This window comes from Topomyia yanbarensis, chromosome 1, assembly GCF_030247195.1.
Source record: "Topomyia yanbarensis strain Yona2022 chromosome 1, ASM3024719v1, whole genome shotgun sequence".
Taxonomy (NCBI): domain Eukaryota; kingdom Metazoa; phylum Arthropoda; class Insecta; order Diptera; family Culicidae; genus Topomyia; species Topomyia yanbarensis.
In genome coordinates, this window is record NC_080670.1 from 193,761,121 (window position 1) to 193,780,781 (window position 19,661).

Sequence of the window (19,661 nt, forward strand, 5' to 3'; positions counted from 1 at the left end):
ATTCGGTCTTCCCGATCGACGAACATTAGAACTGGTAGACGCTTCAGTATCTTCGGCTTCGTTATATTCTTCCGCGATCGAGTCTTCAGGCGCTTCCTCCTTGAACGGAATCAGCTGGATTTCATCTTCATCTTTCTGCTTCACTCCCGAAAGTGGTACTTTCACCGATGATGAGCCGTTACCTAACTCTATGAAACGAGCGTCACGGCTCATCGTAATCAAGTCCGTATCAAGATCCACAAATCGATATGCCTTCTGTTCCATCGCGTAGCCAATAAAGGTTAGTTTCCTTGCTTTGCTGTCTATTTTCTTGCGTTTGTTGTCCGGCACATGCACGTACGCTTGACTACCGAACACCCGAAGATGACAGAGATCAGGCTTCCTTCCCCACCAAAGCTCGTAAGGGGTTTTCTGTACAGACCTCGACGGCAATCTGTTCTGAAGGTACGTAGCAGTTAGCATTGCCTCAGACCAGTACCGTTTCTCCATCCCAGCGTCAACCAACATAAAGGGCGAACACGAAATTATTGCGACACAAAAAATGTCATGCCAATTTTCTTATGTTTAAAATCAAACCAAAATTTTGGGGTAGTTTTATACATATATTTACTTCAAAAATCAAAAGAAAAGTTAATCGATGGAACCTTGAGTGTAAAATTGAACGCATTTTCGCTTGATGCCCTCCATCAAAGTCTTTACAGTGTCATCCGGTACCAGTTTCTCAGTTTTTTTTTTCCATTTTCGTAACATGTCCTTCTCGTCTTTGACTGTCTTCTTGCTCTTCCGAAGTTCCCGCTTCATCATTGCCTAGTACTGCTCCACCGGGCGCAGCTCCGGACAGTTTGACGGATTCATGTCCTTTGGAACAAAATGGACAGAATTGGCCTCATACCACTCCAGGACACTTTTAGAATAGTGGCATGATGCCAAATCTGGCCAAAATAGCGGAGCTTCGTCGTGCTGCTGCAAGAACGGCAAAAGGCGCTTCTCGAGGCACTCAGATTTGTAGATCTCGCCATTTACTGTGCCCTTTGCCACGAAAGGCTCAGTCCGTAAGAGCAGATGGCCTGCCAAATGAGATATTTGGAGGGGAACTTCGACATTTTCTTCTTCTTAAATTTGTCGTACACATAGAACTTGCTCTTGCCGATGAAAAACTCCAACCCTGGAATTTGCTTAAAATCAGCTTTTATATACGTTTCGTCGTCCATCACACAGCAGCCATATTTTGTCAGCATCTTCTCGTAGAGCCTCCGTGCCCGAGTTTTAGCCGTCGATTGTTGCCGCTCATCGCGGTTTGGGAAGTTCTGTACCTTGTAGTCCAGCTCTCTTCTTTGCATTCTAGACGTAGCTCTGCGACATGCCGATCTTTTTAGCCAAATCACGGCTTGAGACGTTGGGATTTGCTTTAATCATCCGCTTCACCTTCCCCGTCTTTTTTGTTCTCCGGTCCCGGTTTTCTTCCAGCTCCTTTGCCGTGGTCCAACGTCAACCGCTCCTGGAACCGCTTCAACACTCTGGAGACGGTTGAATGGTGAATGTTCAAAATTTTTCCCAACTGCCAGAGCGACAGGTCAAGAAATTCCAGGTGTTTGGAAAGAATTTGTTCTCTCGACTCGTGTTGGTTCACCTCCATTTTCGTTGAATCGAAAAACACGACTTCGAGTTTGACAGCATGTAAACAATACACATCAATGAGAAAGTGTGCAAAATTTGGTTGATTTTTACTCAATGGTAAAAAAGTTATGCCCTGTTGAATGTGTCGCAATAATTTCGTGTTCGCCCTTTCCATGTAGCCATCTCTGTCAGAGATCTGTTTTTCCGTTCAGCAACGCCATACCTGTAGAACTTCCGCAACTCCTTGTTGTTGAATTCTCCCCCTCCATCAGATTTAACCACTCGCGGCTTTCGGCCAAAGTTGTTTTCGACCCATCTCACGTAATCCTTGATTCTCTCAGCAGCTTCTGACTTGTGCTTCAGAAGGTAAGTTATTGTGAACCGACTAAAATCATCAATGATGGTCATCGCATATCGGTTTCCACTTGGTGTGATGTTTTCTATTGGCCCACAAAGGTCAGTGTGAAAGATGCCCTAAATTCGAGAAGACACGATCGACAACCGGAGGGAATGGTAATCTAGCTGACTTGCCCTGTAAATAGCATTCACACACCAATCTCAATCCGCAGTCACCCTCATTCCAGTATCCAAGTCTTCCTTAAGGATACGTTCAGCAGCAGCCCAGTCACGATGACCAAACCGTCTATGCCATTGATGTTGCCAATCAACTCGGTGCTGACCCTCTGACGCGGCCGACGCCGTCTCCACCATGATGAGATCCCGTAGCCACAGCTACACCATCAGTGTTCGTTATTTCACAGTACTAGAATATATGAAACCATCGGAAACAATATTCAAGGAAGGATGTGAGGATAAAATGAAACAAATTGTCATATTCCAAAAAGAAAGCATTTGAAGAAGGAAACAAAACATTAAAAAAGCAAAATCAATAATAGCCAACAAACCAAACGCCGGCGAGATGGGCCAACCCTGGCCTTAGCCTGTCATGGAGATTTTCACATCCAAAAGGATCTTCTTTTGGTCTGTCCCAAAAAGAAGACTTAAAAGTCTTTACGAATTTTAGAACTCACCTTTCGACTTCCAACGACTCTACCGGGAACGTCAGGGAGAATAAAAAGGGTAGAGTTCGGATGAGCAGAGCGTTTATAAAAGTAAACTTCACTGTTTAACGTGTAACAATCGAATGCAGCAGTAGCTGCTTTTATTAATATATTTGGCATACCCAGCTACAGGGATGACAGCTGAGTGTAACGTGCGTTACGGTATTGGAAAGATGTTACGCTAAGGGCGTACACATCAGAGATGACAAAACAAAGAGAAAGAAAAATCCTTCTGGAATAAATTTGATGTAATAATTGCTTAGTGCCATTGTGAAATTTCAGAACATTAGAGTGGGAATCTTAGCGCTGTACAATTTTTAAAACTATTGACGAAACAGAAGTCCGTTGGAGACATCATGTTTGGTATGTTTGGTGATGCAAGAAACGATTGCAAGATGGAAGTGGATCATCTAGACGTCCAGGATCGAAAATGTCTCGTTCTGCAAGCACAAAGCATGGAACATTCCAGAAGAAACCGTGCGAGTCAATTGTTCGCAAATAATTAAGTTCAAAGGTTTCCTTTTCTAATAAGTTTAAAGTAAATGAATCTGAACTATGTAAGAAATATTTCGCCTATTTTTTCTTGATGGAATAAAGAAAAAAATTAAAAATCTTTAGGGGACTGTTTTATATGGAGCCATCAACACTTGGACCGTGCCCAACGGCGTCACATCTCCTTTCACCTCAGATAATCCCATCAATCTCAGCTCACCCACTGGGATAAGAAGCAATCACCCCCATCAGCACCGTCATTGCGTCCCAATTAGAATGAACCCAATAAGTGATTTTTCCTGCATAGCGAAAAAGGACAACCGAACTATACGGTACACACTAAAAGAAATAATTTTCGAATTTTTATTAAAAAATGATTTTCTCCAAAGAACATTGCTCTCTTTCTTTATGCATCTTAATAATTTAAACAATATCGTATAATACTATTTACAAACCTAGCACACTATGTTTAAACACTAGACCTCGCATCTTTTTGTTTTGCTTTTTTCTTTGATTATATTATACTCCTATACGGAAAAAGAAGCTGCAATACCCTGGCTGCTGATTCTTGCTGGCGGTTTGCTTGTGTGTTGCCCCAAAAAGGCCTCAATATCCGCCTACTGAACCGCTAACTTTTGGTTCGCTGCGTTTTTACTTCGAAAAACCCGACATCATACATAATTCGTAACAGTTTGCTACCGGGAAAAGAACGAAACATACACACACACACACACACGTACAAATGGAGCCAAGAGTACCAGTCACACAAATTAAACAGCACACTTAAGTATAGCTTATCGGTTTCTTACTATTTAGACTTGAGAAAATTGACGCAAAAGTAAAAAAAAATATTACACCTACCCGGACTGGTAGGAAGTTCGTAAAACAACACAACTAAAATACAATTAGATAGATATTTTTAATTCCGATTTGATACTTTTCATTTGCTTTTCTTTCTAATAGATAACCTAACTTAACTTATGTCCTAGGTAAGAACAGTCTAAATACAGAGAAATTCCCCTCGCACGAGGATACATCTTTCCGGTTTGATTAAGAAATAGTTTTTACAATTTAAGCCAGCATTTACATACATTCACAATTGCTAGGGAAAGTAAAAGGACGCACGGTTCGGATTTTGGTGAACAGTTCTGAGCTTTACACATGGTAGAGTGTACAGTAGCGATTGCCTGGGCGGCAGGTCGGACAGATTAAAACAATAGCTTCCTGCGCTTCAGGGGAAGCAAAGGGAGCCATTCTAAAAAAAGTTGGTATGAGCTTTGTATCCCTTTAGCACGAATACATACGATAAGCTAGGGAGAAAGCGACGTAAAGAGCAAAAATAATCAGCCCACACGGACGGGTGGATCGTTAATGGGTGTTTGGCCTGTCTGCCTATCAGTAGTGCGCCCTGGTCGATGAACGAGATCCGTACCGGTTCGATGCAACCGTCGTCGACTGCGGACTATCAGAACTGGTAGATGCTTGCGGTTGTACCGCTAGCGTTTCCGCCGACGACGAGCAAGAAGCCGCCTGCTCTGCCGAATCCAGCCGTTTCAGATTGTCGATTATGTTCTTGGTTTGGCGCACGTGCTGTAGGCTCAGCGCGTCGGACTGTGGAAGACATGATTTTATGATTAGGAATCTTTTTTTTTTGAGCCGAATCACACAAGACACTTACATTTGCCGTCAGGTTTAGGAAGTTGTAATACTTTTCCAACGATTTCACCATCAGTACGAAGTTGTTGTCCTTTAGGTAGGCTCGCACGGTCGCTTCGTTATCCTCACTGCCCTTCACGATCCAGCCGATCAGCAGACACACGTAGCTGGCCATCAGCGTGTGCTCCATGTGGTAGCCCGCTTTTTGTAGCACTGCAATGACATAAAAACAAAGTTCAAGAGGTTACCTGCCTTCAAAAATGGACGCAAAAAATACTCACATTTGGTAACCCTCTCTTCGATGTCTTCATCCCTCTTCGATTTGGCATCCAGAATGGCGTCGGTGTTTTTCTCCGCGTACCTAAAATTTTACCCATTTTATTAGTGGCGTGGCCTGTGTACTATCATCAATCGAGGCGCAGACTACCACCGCAGAACTTACCTCGCAAGTTCATCTTGCCGATAGAAGTACTCGACCAGGGCATGCACAGCCATCTGTGCCTGATTTCGGGAGACCTCGATCGTGTTGTTGTAGTCATCCGGTGCTCGCGAAACCATCAGATACTTCCGGTTGGCTTGGGTATACATCGTCAGGTTAATCAGGAACAGCAGCACCAGAATGTTCATCTCAAAGATGAATTTCTGCGGGACGTATTCACCTACCCGTAACAACAGATGCAGGCTGGTTTCCATCACATTCGGTAGGGCTCCGATCACACTGGCACCGTAGGCTGTGTGAGATGATCATATATTAGCATTGGCATTGGCACGCGAAGCACTTAACTACTTACCAGTCTCATTGAACGGATGCGTTAGGCTGATGAAGATTTTCAGGATAGGTGGAATCACCTCCCGCAGTATAACCCCTCGGTCGTCTTTGGGCGTCCGTTCGTCGGTTGGATAAAGAACCACTTCGCTGTCGACCAGTTTGAAGAGTCGGGCCAACGTGTGCACCAGGCTTCCATTGTTGTAATTCAAGATGTAGCTCTGGTTTTGTTCGTTAAGTATGGTAACATTTTCCAGCACCCGCAGGCAGCGCTCGATCTTTCGCAATTTGGACAGCAGATCATCGGTCCATTCGACGACGTAATCGGAAATTTCCCGGCAGCAATCGGAAACGGTTTTGATCAAGTGATCCAGTCCGCCCAATTTCCGCAGTTCATCCTTGAACCAGTCACCCGCCCGCTTGGAAGTCATTGACAGCAGAGTTTCCATCGCTAGCGAACCAACGGTCAGATTATCCAAGTCCATGTGCATTGCCTTGCCGGAGTTTTTAATCTCCTCACAAAGTTCTCGCACTTTCTGTTTGTTCTTCTCCAACTGACCCCGGGTGAGACCTCCATCGGAACTGGACAAATGATCCGTGTCCAGCAGATTCAGCATCAGTTCCAGAGAGTCTCGATCGAGATCCATGTTGAGGGTATCCTGCGACAGCACGAACAATATGGTAGCGGTACACAGTCCAAGGCTCTGATCCAAATGAGCATCCCGGAGAGCTTTAAAGAACCGAGTCACAATACCGTGTGCTCGTACGTGCATTCGGAAGGCGGGTGTCATGCATTTGGTCGCCAGCGTCACCGCCGACAGGCAACGCGTAGCATTCGGATTATCCGGTTGAAGTGCCGACAGAATATACTCCACGTCGTCGTCCATCTCTTGAGATTCTCCAATCTCCTGAATCTGATGGGCTTTCTTGACGTTCCGCACCACAGTGTAGTATGGTTTGGCACTCCGGTCACATTTGAGCTTGTTGTCAAAATCGTCGAGTTCATCGTCATCATCATCGAATTCCATGGCGGAACCTCCGGAGTTTCGCAACCTCGTCACTCGAGACAAGCCAGAAGGTTCCCCCTCAAAGGCCGCCGTTTTATTTTCCGTCTCCGCTTCGGCCATCACGCTTTTGTCCTTTCCATCACCATCGTCATCGTCCCACTTGTGTTTGTACACGTGACGCTTTTTGTCTGCTGCCTCAGCGCTTCCCGTCAACGGTCGGCTTTTAAAGATGCTACCCTTCTTTTTGGAGATCACTAGCTTCACCGGTTGCAGATGCTCCGGTGGACCCTGCGGTTGGTTGTTTACCAACCCAATTGGAATGGTAATCGGAGGAACGGTCAGGGTGCTGGTTGGTGCCGCCGATGGGATCGTGTTGTTGGTTGGGTTTTCCTCTAGCGGCCGGATATCCTGCAGCAATTGCTGCTTCTGTTTGGCCAGTTCCTCGCTGCGGAAGTAGGATCTTTTGAACTTGTTCTTGATTTTGTACTCGGTTGGCTCCGGTATATTCTCGTCCTGAACCGTGGCTACCGTTGAAGAAGCAGATGCCGATTCCAGCCGGCTTGACCCAGTAGTTGTGAGATCCAAACCAGCGGAGACAACTGAAACCAGACTGGACTGCATGGAGGCAAGAGCCGACTCACTTTCGGAAGTAAGGGTGTAGGGAGGTGGACCGGATTCTCCGGAAGCTGATTCCATCGGTCGATCCGGGCTTGTCATCACGTTCGACTGGTAATCGGGCGGTATAACATTTTTCTTTCGACGACTGTACTGCCGGGTGGCAACCTTTAGCGTCGGTATCGGTGAAGGGGGCGATGGTTCCCGAACCGTTGGCGGAACTGTTTCCGTTGGTTCTTTTTCCGACACTTTGGCTACAACGACGTTGTTATTGTTGTTGCGATTGCGTGTGGCTCGTCCGAACTTTTTGACGGCTGGCTCCGGGGATGATATTTCAACCGGAACCGGTTCCGGTTTGGAAATCACCTCCACCTGCATGTTCTTCATCCCGCTACGGGTGCTTCTCGTTGAGCGAGTTCCTTTCACGCTAAGCTTCAACACTTCCACTCGCTCCTCCCGAGGCGAAACTTCCTTCTTCTCTTCGGTGTCCTTCTTCTGATTTTGTTGAGCTTTCAATTCCTCGTATCGATTATCTTGGGTATTCTCGCTTTCAAAATTAATCTCCGAAGGTGGTGCAGCAGCTGTCGAACTGTTTTGCGAAAGCTCCAAATCACTACCACAGTCACTCGATCCTCGACTGTGAATAATTCGACAATCTTCAGCCGCTGTTAGACCGGTATGTTTCGGTGTATTGTTCGAAGAAGCACTCCCAAGCATCGAGCCCTCCGAATCGAAATCATCCCCACCGGAAGGCGAAGCGAGCGTACGGTAGAGTTCGTATGCATCCGTTCCCGGCAACGGGAAGGATGGTCTACAAGCTGGTATCACGATCGGATCAACTCGCAATTCTTCCGCTACTCCACCGAGCAGTTCCAAGTCTTGCCGTTCGTTGCTATCCGCGTTGTTATTGGGAGGTTCCTCTTCGCTACGCTTCGATCGCTTACTGGCTCGACCTTTTTCCCGAGCGAGCACCCGCTTTTTGAAGTGTCGCAGTTCCTTTTTGCTATCCTTTCTACTCTTGCCACTGCTGCTGCCACTACCACCGTTACTGATCAGTGCCGATTTGCTGAGGGAGATTGTAATTTTTAGATCTTCCTTCCGAGGTTCTTCGTCTTTTCGCGGAGATGGTGGTAGCACCGCCGGTGATCGGGTCACAATGGTTGGAACAGCGGTTGTCGTAGTCAGTACCAGTGGTGGTACGGTTAGTTCCTCCGGTATCGGTGGAGGATTGACGGCTGCTGGGGTGACCGTGACGACGGAAGATGGCGCGATAGTGCTGGTAGTAGCTGCCGGAGGGGTTGTCGGTGGTCGGATCAATGGCAACGTGCCTTGCTGTACGCTTGTGGCGGCTCCGTGCGGAGGCGAATTGACATCCTCGCTGTCGGTGCTGATTAGACGGGATGTGCCCTGTGGAAGGAGAGACAGACAGAGTTCAAAAGATGTTTAGATTAAATAGACAATGAAATTTGATTACGAAATTTTACAATACCATGGCGAACTGCGGTAAGCACACCACCACCCGACGCCTTATGGGCATGGGTTGGGGGCATTGCGGTCAATGCAGTAGACATGGAATGTTGAACAAAGCACCTGGCGAGACATGTGCTCGCAAGCAAATAGCTGTCCGTTGAGCCATCAACATTCTGGTAGTAACGAGTGTTCAATAAAATATGAGAATTTTTTCAGTCATGTAGTTTAAAAACAAAAACAAATTTTTAAACGAATTCAGTATTTTTTATTAGAAACATAATGTTTATGCTTCAAAAAAAACGTCAAAGGGGCCTTGGTCAGCCGTACGACGCAACTTAGTCGCGGTGTTCTCACAAGAGCGCTGGATGGCACTGACGTCCATCTTCCGGATACAATTCCTGATCGTGGTGGTCGACTGCTTCGTATCCTTGGCCCGCCAATTATCTTTGTACACTAGGGCACTGAGGGAGCCGATAAAATCCTCAATGGGACGGCACTGAGGCAGGTTGGTCGGGGTCCTTTCTTTCGGGACGTACGGTATGGGAAGATGCCTTGTCCGGCCAGAAGACGTACTACCCATCCGCATGATGCTCCTTTAAGAACGGTAGAAGAATTTTCTCAAGACACTCCCCCTGGTACACTTGTTGATTGATGGCCAGACCGCTCGGCTTGAACCACGGCTTTGAAATCCCTCTGTCCGATATGGCGACGTACTTTTTTACAAATTTGAGTAAACTTATATTTTACTTTGGGGGTATGGCCGACTTGTCGCTGGAATGGTAGCTGTCATTTCCTAGAATGTGGGTCACCGAGAGCGGAAAGTTACTTTCGTCGTCCAGAACGAACAACGTCCCGTGGAAGTTCCTCGTTATCCACCGGCACTGCGATTTCGCCATCGCTATCTGCTCATCCATGTACTCGGGTGACCGAGTCTTCTCCCGACAGATGATGTCCTCCAGTTTGAGGGTTCGGTATCACGCAAAATCGTTCCGTCCTTGTTGTCGAACAGCTTTTTGAATGCTTCCTTCGTCTCCTTCGTCATTATCTTCGCCAGACGGCCACTAATGCCCTTCCGCTCCACGCTGTGGAAAGCCAGAATCTGGTAAACTGTACTCACGGGCCCGTCTTTGTCTCAAAAGTGGTCTACCGTAAACTTTTTTCCACGATGACCATGCGTTTCGGAAAACCGTACAACACGCTCGCGAAATTCTTCCTGTTTCGACGCCATCTTCAATTGAACTGACAGCACCCGAGCGGAAAAAAACATGCCACCCATTTCTAGGGAGTCCAGAGAGCAATTCTTTCGGAGAGAAAAAAAATTACACTCTTTAATTCAATTACAGAAAGGTATTGAAATCATTCTCATTTTATATTGAACACCCGTTATGCCTCGGATGTTGTTGGAGGACGGATCCAGACAGCAGAGAGCAAAGCCTTTTGGTGCTGAAGCGAGGCGCACAATTCAGTGCAGTCTATAAGGCCTTGGCCCAAGAGGTCCTGGGTGAAGGCGCCCAGGTGATGTCGTTAGGGGCGGAAATGACTCTCCAGTGTAAGCAACTGGACGAGTTCAAGACCGCAGACGATATCGTCGCAGCCGTCAAGGAACAATGCGACGTAACAATTGAGTGGGCCTCTGTGCGCTTGAGAGGGGGGCCCTACGGCACGCAAGTAGCCTACCTCAGGCTACTGAAGGCATATGCCGAAAAGGTTACCGTTATAGGTAAACTGAAGATCGGCTGATCAGTATGCCCAGTTAGCATAGCCTAGCCGCCTTCAGTGGATAGGTGCTATCGGTGCCTTGAGTCCGGCCATAAGTCGTACGAATGTAAGGGTACAGACAGGAGCAAACTATGTCGTCGCTGCGGCGAGGAGGGGCATAAGGTGCGGGGTTGCACTAAGGCGCATAGATACCTTATCTGAACCGCTAAGATGCAAGCCCGTAATCATGCGATGGGCGGACCTTCGTGTCCCTTCGGTGAGGCAAATAAGAAGAAACCGTGAACGTCACACAGCTAAATATTAACCATTGTGCAGCAGCCCAACAGCTGTTGTGGCAGTCGGTCTCGGAGTCGTGGACAGATGTCGCCCTCTTATCAGACCCGTACCGCATCCCTGCCGGCAACGGCAATTGGGTGTCGGACGGGTCTGGAATGGTGGCAATCTGTACAACGGGACGGTTCCCGGTTCAAGAGGTAATACACTCCTCCGCCGAGGGTGTTGCGATTGCCAAGATCAATCGTGTGTTCTATTGTAGCTGCTACGCTGCCCATAGAGCAGTTCAACCAGATAATCAACAGGCTCTCGTCAGACCTAGTGGGCCGGAAACCGGTAGTCATAGCGGGAGACTTTAATGCTTGGCCAGTAGAGTGGGGCAGCCGCTATACAAATAGCAGGGGCCAAGCGCTACTGGAGGCTGTAATAATAATGGCTCCACTAGCACATTCCGTAGACACGGGGTGGAGGCATGGATTGACGTAACATTTGCCAGCCCGGGTCTGGTTCCAGGCATGGAATGGAGGGTAGACGAGGGCTACACCCATAGCGATCATTTAGCAATCCGCTTTAGGATCAGATACGCGGGTGGAAGTCCAATCACTTCGACAGCGAAGCTTTCACCGCGCCCTGGGACTGGAGGCCAACACCGACAGTCTAAGCGGGGATGCGCTGGTAGCTGTTCTATCACGCGCGTGCGACGCCACTATGCCGAGAAAAACACTGCCAAGAAACGGTAGATGCCCGGTATACTGGTGGAGTGCCGAGATTGCAGCTCTACGGTCAGCCTGCCTCAGAGCTAGACGTAGGATGCAAAGAGCCCGCACCGAGGATGCAAGAGAGAACTGCCGTGAAGTGTTTCGGGCTGCGAAATTGGCCTTTAACAAGGCCATTAAAAGCAGCAAGAGAGCGTGTTTCGACAACCTGTGTGAGAGTACCAGCGCGAATCCGTGAGGTGACGCCTACAGAATCGTGATGGCCAAGACCAAAGGGGGCTCTTCACCCCCGGAACGGTCTCCGGACCGGTTGGCGACGATTATTGAAGTACTCTTCCCGTCTCGAGCCATAAGCCCCTGACCACCTGCACTACGAGACAGTGCGGGCGCGGCCGAAATTGTGGCTCCGGTGACGAATGAAGAACTACCCGCAGTGGCTAATTCCCTAGCAACGAACAAAGCTCCAAGGCCGGACGGAGTTCCAAACAGCGCTCTCAAGGCAGCGATCATAGCGAACCCGAACATATTCAGGCTAGCTATGCAGAGATGCCTTGACGAGTGCCGCTTCCCCGATAGATGGTAAAGGCCGCCATCGGCGTACAGACTAATCTGTCTGATCGACACGACTGGCAAATTGCTTGAGAGGATCATCCTCAATAGGCTAACCCCGTACGCGGAAGGTACGGACGGTCTGTCAAGCAATCAGTTTGGCTTTCGGAAGGGTAAGTCCACAGTGGACGCTATCAACTCAGTGATAAAGACTGCCGAGATAGCGATCCAACGAAAAAGGCGAGGCATTCGATACTGTGCGTTAGTGACACTTGACGTGAAGAAGGCATTCAACAGCGCAAGCTGGGATGCTATCGCGCTCTCGTTACACCGGCTTAGCCTACTGGTGGGTCTGTACCGGATCCTGGAAAGCTACTTCCAGAACTGCGTACTGCTATACGAGACCGATGCCGGTCAGAAAAGGGTTCCAATTACCGCCGGAGTCCCGCAGGGCTCGATCCTAGCCCCGGGGCTATGGAACCTCATGTACGACGGGGTTCTGAAACTGAAGTTCCCGCCTGGGGTTAAGATCGTCGTAACCTTGGAGGTCTATGGAGAGTCAATCTCTGAGGTAGAGCTAACTGCAGAACACGCGATCAACACGGTGGAGGAATGGATGAGCGCGAGAGGCCTGGAGCACGCTCAGCATAAGACGGAGATAGTTATCGTCAACAACCGCAAGTCGGCACAACATGCAGTTATCCAAGTCGGAGAAGTCGTGATCACCTCACAACGGAGTCTGAAGTCTCTCGGAGTCATTATAGACAAGCTGATCTTTGGCAGCCACGTCGACTATACATGCAAGAGAGCGTCGACTGCTGTTGCGGCACTATCGAGGATGATGTCCAACAGCTCAAAGGCGTTGCCGTATCTATCCTCAGGTACGGAGGCCCGTCATGGTCAAGAGCACTGAGGGTAACCAGTTGCCTACAAAAACTGAAGAGCGCCTACCGCGTGATGTGCCTCAGAGTGATATCTGCCTACCGCACGGTATCACACGATGCATCCTGCGTGATAGCGAGCATGATACCAGTCGGGGTGGTCATCCGGGAACATGAGGAATGCTTCGAGCTACGTGGAAATAGAGGAGTCCGCGAGCGCACCAGGGTGACCTCGGTCGCCAGATGGCAGCGTGACTCCTCGAAAGGTAGGTGGACCCACCGGCTGATACCTAACATATCGAGCTGGGTGGGCAGACCCCATGGGGAACTTCACTTCTATCTGACACAATTCCTGTCAGGCCATGGCTGGGGCCTAAGAAAAATGACCCACATGGGATGCCAGGGGGAGCGACAGGGGTGTAATAGAGTGGTACGATTGAGAGTGAACCAGGTGATAGGGTGAGCATCCAAGTCAGTGAGGCTGACTTTTGTGCTCACCCTTAACATACCGTGTGAGACTGACTTGGATACTCACCCTTGCGCTCCTCTGCCACGCCACGAGGCATCGATAGCTAAGTCCCAACATACTACGCTACGACCCTTCCATCTTGGCATGAGGCAGTCTACTTATACGCCTATACACTCGCTCTTCTGCCTTGCTTCGGGGTGGCTGGGTTTACCCCTTACGCGGCTGCCAGTCGCTGCGCCAAACCTGCCTCAGCATGAACAGACCATTCACTCCCTTTTTTGCGCTCGGCCCTTTCGTTCCAACTAACCAACCACTAGTTAGCCGTGCCCGTCGTCTGTTGCTCGGTTCGCCAGATTACCTGTAGCCTACAGACAATCTGGGTGGTAGCAGCCGAGACTGCGTTCCACTTCTCCACCGATTGACACATCCGCTGAATAAGGGTATCAGGGGTTGTGTCCCAGCCACAGACGTCAAGCATTGCTCTTCTTTCGACGTCGAACCGAGGACATACGAACAGTATGTATTCGGCAGTTTCGTCTACACCTGGGCAGTCCGGGCAGGTTGGGACCTCCGCGAGCCCGAACCTGTGGAGGTACTGTCGGAAGCAGTCGTGGAAACTGCTGAATAGGGGTTGAGAACAGCTTGAAGCAACATCTGATGTTGCTCCAAATGTATGTGATGTCCAAGACTGACTTGGACAGTTCCATCGTGCCTAGTTTGACTGCAGGCATATAATGTTACATAGAATTCAAAGTGATTAAATCTGGACAAACATATGATTCTATTCGTTCGGTGACTCTCGGACCGATTGGTCGATATTTCCAGTCCGTGCGATGTAACGTTCGAAAGAATAGTGTTAATCCGCTGCCAAGATGCAAGACAATCTCCATTCTCCACCTCATCGAGGCTTTCTGTATTTTTTCTCTTTTGTGTTTCAGCGCGTTTACCGTTATCCGGCCAGTGAGGCAGGGTGTTTTCTAGTAAGCCGTCAGGATACCGTTAGAAGTTAAGTAGCGGTCCCATTCTTGTCTATTATACCAATAAGCCCGTGCAAAAATGACTTCCCTTGATAACGATTTGCCTCAAATCAAGATGGATGTAGAAATAAAAATGCCTGAAAATATACCCACCCTCCGCAACCGCGCCATTTTTAAACTTCTTCTGGACCAAAGACAAGAAATGTTTGAATCTATTGCAGATTTCTCGAGTTCTAACGGAGCACTGTTCAGCTGTGACAGAAGTTCAGGTGGTGATAAATAGTTTGAAGCAGGCAAATGATATTGCTGGCTACGAGCCTTATACGAAGGAGTAGATAGTATATGTACCATCAAATCGGGTTGAATGTGCCGGGTTAGTCTCCGATCTGAGTTTGAATTGTGCGGATCTACTGACACATGACGTTGGCTGTTTTAAAGACCCCATGCTCCAGCCAGTGTGCAGGTACTGCATACGTCAACTCAGACTCTTATCGGGTGACCTTCGCCGGTTCTGCTCTATCTAGCTACCTTCTTTGTGACAAGTTTCGTCTACTTGTTCGCCTTTTTGTGCCGTGGGTTATGACTGTACTAATTACAACAATTGTGACACACAGCCTCCCATTGTAGCAATAGGGTTGTTTGTGGCAATTGCAATGGGAATCATGTGGATGATTTCTGTGGAATGGATGTTGTAAAGTGTCTATATTGTGGATGAAACCCACATGATCTACCGACATTTCCCGCGTACATTTAGGGACGTTCCGAGCGATCTTTGCAGCTACGCCATCGGATCCTTAGAACATCTATACTAATTCGTCTACTGACGAAGGCGACTGTGATAAACCCCAGGATGGAACATCTTTTGCTGTGCCTAGAAGCTATAGAAAAAATCCTCTCAATAGCTTCGTTGTAAAGGCCAAAAGGTGTCTCTAAAACGTCCTCTAAAAATAACTATTCGAGGAAGTAATAGTGCAAAACCGAAGCAAGCCGCTACCGGTCTCAGAAACCTGAGCTCAGAACTTCCTGGAACACCAGAAACCCCAATGTTCCCATGCGTCAACCGGAGAAAGAAACCAGCGCTAGATTAATAAAATTCTCTGACGTTGTGGACCGTATTTTAACAGCTTGAAATATCTCTGAAACACTTAAAAGCATCTTGTTAAGCTTTCTCTGAGCACTGAGGCTAGTATTAGGTGATTTCAACTTCCACGGAACGGCATGAAGTTGCCTTCACGACGATAGTTGAAATACCTCCCGCCACGATCTATGCGACAACTTCAATATGACCATTTTGAACACGGGTGAAATGACACGAATTCCGGGTGCCACAGCGCGCCTTAGACTTGTCCCTCTGCTTGACATCGTTGCGGTTAGATTGCATGTGGAAGGTGATCCCCACGGCAGCGACCATCTGCCAATGGCTAAAGGCTTAAGGCCACCGAATATAATCAATAATCGCGTGACCTCACTCGAAATATTGATTGGAAGAGCTACGCGTCCACGATATCTGGTTAAATCGAGTCCACACAAGTTTCCTCCGGAAGCAGAATACGGGTACTGGCGGGCTTGATTCTCGACACCGAGATTCAAGCTCAGACTAAACGCGTACCAGACGCGAACTCTCGCGGGCATTCTCCCAAACCATGGTGGCACAAACATTGCTCAGACATGTACACGAAGAAGGCCGTCGTATATAGGACCTTCCGGGACGACGGGTTACGCGCTTGTTATCGACAGTACGCAATGTTAGACACGCGAATGAAGAGTTTGATGAAACCCAAGAAACGTAGATACTGGCGCCCGTTCGTTGACGGACTAACGAGAGAAACATCGATGAGTGCCCGTTGGGTACGGCTTGGCACTTAAGAAACCGGAACAGTACTAAAGAGCGTGTAATATTCAAACCGTTGGATATTAGATTTCGCCAAGAAGATTTGTCCGGATTCCGTCCCGGCACAGTTTTACCGCGCCGCGTCCCCTCTAGGAATGGGCGATGTCGATGCGATCTTTTCAAAATTGATTTTTTCTCCTTGAAAAATCGATTTTTTGCATCTGACCTTTTCGGTTTAATGTATGACAACACCGATTTCATTGATTCAAAAAATCGATTTGGTAGAATCAATTTGATTTTCTTTAAATCGATCTTTTTACCTTGAAAAATCGATTTTTTTCATTCGATGTTTGACAACATCGATTTGCTTGGATTAAAAAAATCGTTGTAGCAAAATCGAAATTATTTTTCAAAAAGGCCTATCACTAGTCCCTTCACGATAACGCGAACAAAACACCGTTTGGTTTTGGACGGTGGAGTTCTCATTTGTTTTCTTATTATGCAACAATAAAACCTCAGGGCTAGAGAGAATCAAATTCAACTTGTTGAAGAATCTGCCAGACTCTGCCAAGAGACGCTTGTTGAATTTATTTACGAAGTTTCTTTACGGTAACATTGTCCCTTATGACTGGAGGCAAGTAAAGGTCATCGCCATCCAAAAATCAGTCTCCGATCACAGCTCGTATCGACCGATTGCAATGCTGTCCTGTATCCGGAAGTTGTTCGAGAAAATGATTTTGTTTCGACTCGATAATTGGGTCGAAGCAAGTCGCTTACTATCAATTTGGCTTCCGCAAAGGCAAAGAGACGAACAATTGCTTTGCGTCGCTCTCAACAGAAATTCAAATGGTCTATGCTAAGGGACCATCCATAAATGACGTAGCATTATATGGGGGGGGGGGAGTTTTATTTTTTGTTATGATGTGACGACAGGAGGGTAGGGGGTCATGTCATGCTACGTAGCTTTTTAAAAGGGGAATAAGGGTTGACCGTTTCATGTAACTAACATGGTTTTAATTTTTTTTGCGGGGTCAAGGGGGAGGGGAGGGTTACCGTAAAGCTACGTAATTACTAGGCGGGTATCTAGAGGTTTGTGACAAAATGCTACGATGGGGGAGGGGGTGTTGAAAATCGCTCAAAAAATGCTACGCCATTTATGGATGATCCCTAACAAAGAGCAGTTTTTCTTGGATATTAAGAGGGCTTTTGATTCAATTTCTATTAATATTCTCTCTGAGAAGTTGCACCAGCATGGCCTTTCACCGATTTTAAGCAACTTTTTGCTAAACTTGTTTTCTGAAAAACACATGCATTTTTTGCATGGTGATTTATCGACATCACGAATTAGCTACATGGGTCTTTCCCAGGGCTCATTCTAAACCCACTTCTTTGCATATTTACATCATTAATTTGCGAATGTCTAGTCAAGTTCTTGCATTCTAAGGCAGCTTGGAGGTGACGGTGTGGTCTTCATTACCGATTCCAAAACTATAGATTTGCAAGGACCGTTGCAAGATATCTTAGACAATTTGTCAGCTTGGGCCCACCAGCTGGGTATCGAATTCTTCACGGAGAAAACAGAGCTAGTCGTCTTTTCAAGAAAGCGTGAACAGCTTCAATAATTGAGACAAACTATTGCTCAGGTCTTAACATTCAAATATCTCGGCGCATCCAGGAGACCTGATCTGGCTTTATCAAACAACGAATGTCAGTGATGGAGTACGCACGTTTCTGTTTCTGCTCCGCTGCTAACATACATTTCATCAAGCTGGAGTGAATCCAGTTTTGCCTATCGATTTAGATTGCATGCACTTGGCACATACGATGAGTCAAGAACTGCTGGTGGGCGTCCTGCCGATTAAAAATAGATTTTGGGACAGGGACAGCATAAGGGTTTGTACATTGAGCCGGAGTCCCAAGGGTTGAAGGTTCGATTCGAATCCTACATCTGGGGTAATTTCCATAATTGCTTTCGTTCAACTCACCATTTCGGTCTGTTTTCCCCGTTGGACACCACCAAATAAGTCTTAAATAAGGTATTCGCACTTACGTCAAAACCTATAAAAATGAATTATTTGGCTATTTTGTCGTTACTTTGGATTGATGGCCCAAGTTAGTGTCAGTTACTGACGAGTGGAACACGAAACATTTAAATCCAATTATTAAGGATTATTAAGGATGGGGTGATATTCCGCATCACGACACGAAAGGTTTTTTGCGTACAAGTTTGTATAAAAATATGCGTTTCGACTTGGTTGCGTAGTGTGGCCCATGGTTCTAGCCATTTACTATTATACTATAAGGAGTATTAAAATATTTTCTTTGCGGAAATACGATCAACTTGCGGATTATAAATTGACTAACCTTTCGCAAAACGCTTATGCTCTCTGTAATCTGTACATCTATATAGATATTCCTTGATTGAACAAAAATAACTAATACTCGTACTAGCTCTGAAGGAAATTTGTGCTCTTAGAATGGGTTACGGTTAATTTCCGTTAAACCCGTCAATGTCAACCTTATGATCGAAAAGAACGATTGAACCAAATATAACTGATCTGTTGACTAGACAGAAAATCACTTCATATACTTAAGCTTGTCAACACAATCACACTGCAGCCCCTATTCACAGCTATTAGTAGAAATATAGGCCAAAACTGTAAGCAAAAAGAATAAGCCACACAACCGGTTATGACGTTTTCTGAACAGAACTACGAGGATTCGAATCTAACTAATCAGTCAACTAGTTTCGTATCTAAATTAAGAAACACTAATTTCAGAAGACGCTTATAATGGTGTCGTTTCATTACGAAAATAGACTTGGTAAACTTTGGTTAATATTAGAAATTTTAAAGCGTTGCTAATACTAACTAAGTTGTAATGCTACAACAGTTAACTAACAAGATTACAGCAAAACTGACCTACAAGACTTAAAATGGTGATAGAATACATGGGTGAACGATCAGCATAAACTTACTTATGCTTTAGTAGCAAAACTTCCACACGTATTCTGTCATAAACATGATACTTCACGGCCTAGTCTGCATACAAAGCCATAACAGTGCCGTTTCAAACAGGATTGCCATGCTAATGAAATCATTTTTTCATGTTCAAGCTTCTATTATTAGCATATCAGAAGCAAAGTAAGCATAATTAATCCGAACAAAACAACATTTCCACACATATCGTATGTACAAGCATCGAGTCTCATACTTCGAATTCAATTAGCTAGCCGATCATAATACTATTAACTGTCTTCAGAAGCTCGTGTATGTGTATGTAGATAACATCGTGACATCGGCTTACACCATGATTACATCGTCACTCATTAAATTGTGTTAATGACACTAGTTGAAACTAGAATGACTAATGTAAAATTAATTTCCCCGCTCTAACCAGCCTGACTCGGGTCTGCCATCTCTTAAACGAAGACAACCAATCGTGTTAGCGGCAAATTTGTACAACTATGCTTCGCAAACAATCTTCCCTCTTAAAACCTACACACTTTCATTTAATTCATAAATTTAGCATTAAATTCCTAAAATGATGTCTCCGATGCCAT

The 19,661-nt window shown here is 46.5% G+C and overlaps 1 protein-coding gene across 4 annotated transcripts in view; it reads right to left on the bottom strand.

The window, feature by feature from the left end:
- Positions 1 to 3,553: 3,553 nt before the first annotated feature.
- LOC131685830 (protein wings apart-like) overlaps positions 3,554 to 19,661 on the bottom strand; it is a 28,782-nt gene continuing 12,674 nt past the window's right edge. For all 4 annotated transcript variants that reach the window (XM_058969835.1, XM_058969826.1, XM_058969819.1 and 1 more), the window contains exons 4-8: positions 5,618 to 8,621; positions 5,269 to 5,557; positions 5,108 to 5,187; positions 4,849 to 5,039; positions 3,554 to 4,781 (exon numbers count right to left, since the gene is read on the bottom strand). In XM_058969835.1, coding sequence (XP_058825818.1) covers positions 4,566 to 4,781; positions 4,849 to 5,039; positions 5,108 to 5,187; positions 5,269 to 5,557; positions 5,618 to 8,621 — 3,780 coding nt within the window. In that variant the 3' untranslated portion in view covers positions 3,554 to 4,565. The remainder of the gene's footprint in view (positions 4,782 to 4,848; positions 5,040 to 5,107; positions 5,188 to 5,268; positions 5,558 to 5,617; positions 8,622 to 19,661) is intronic.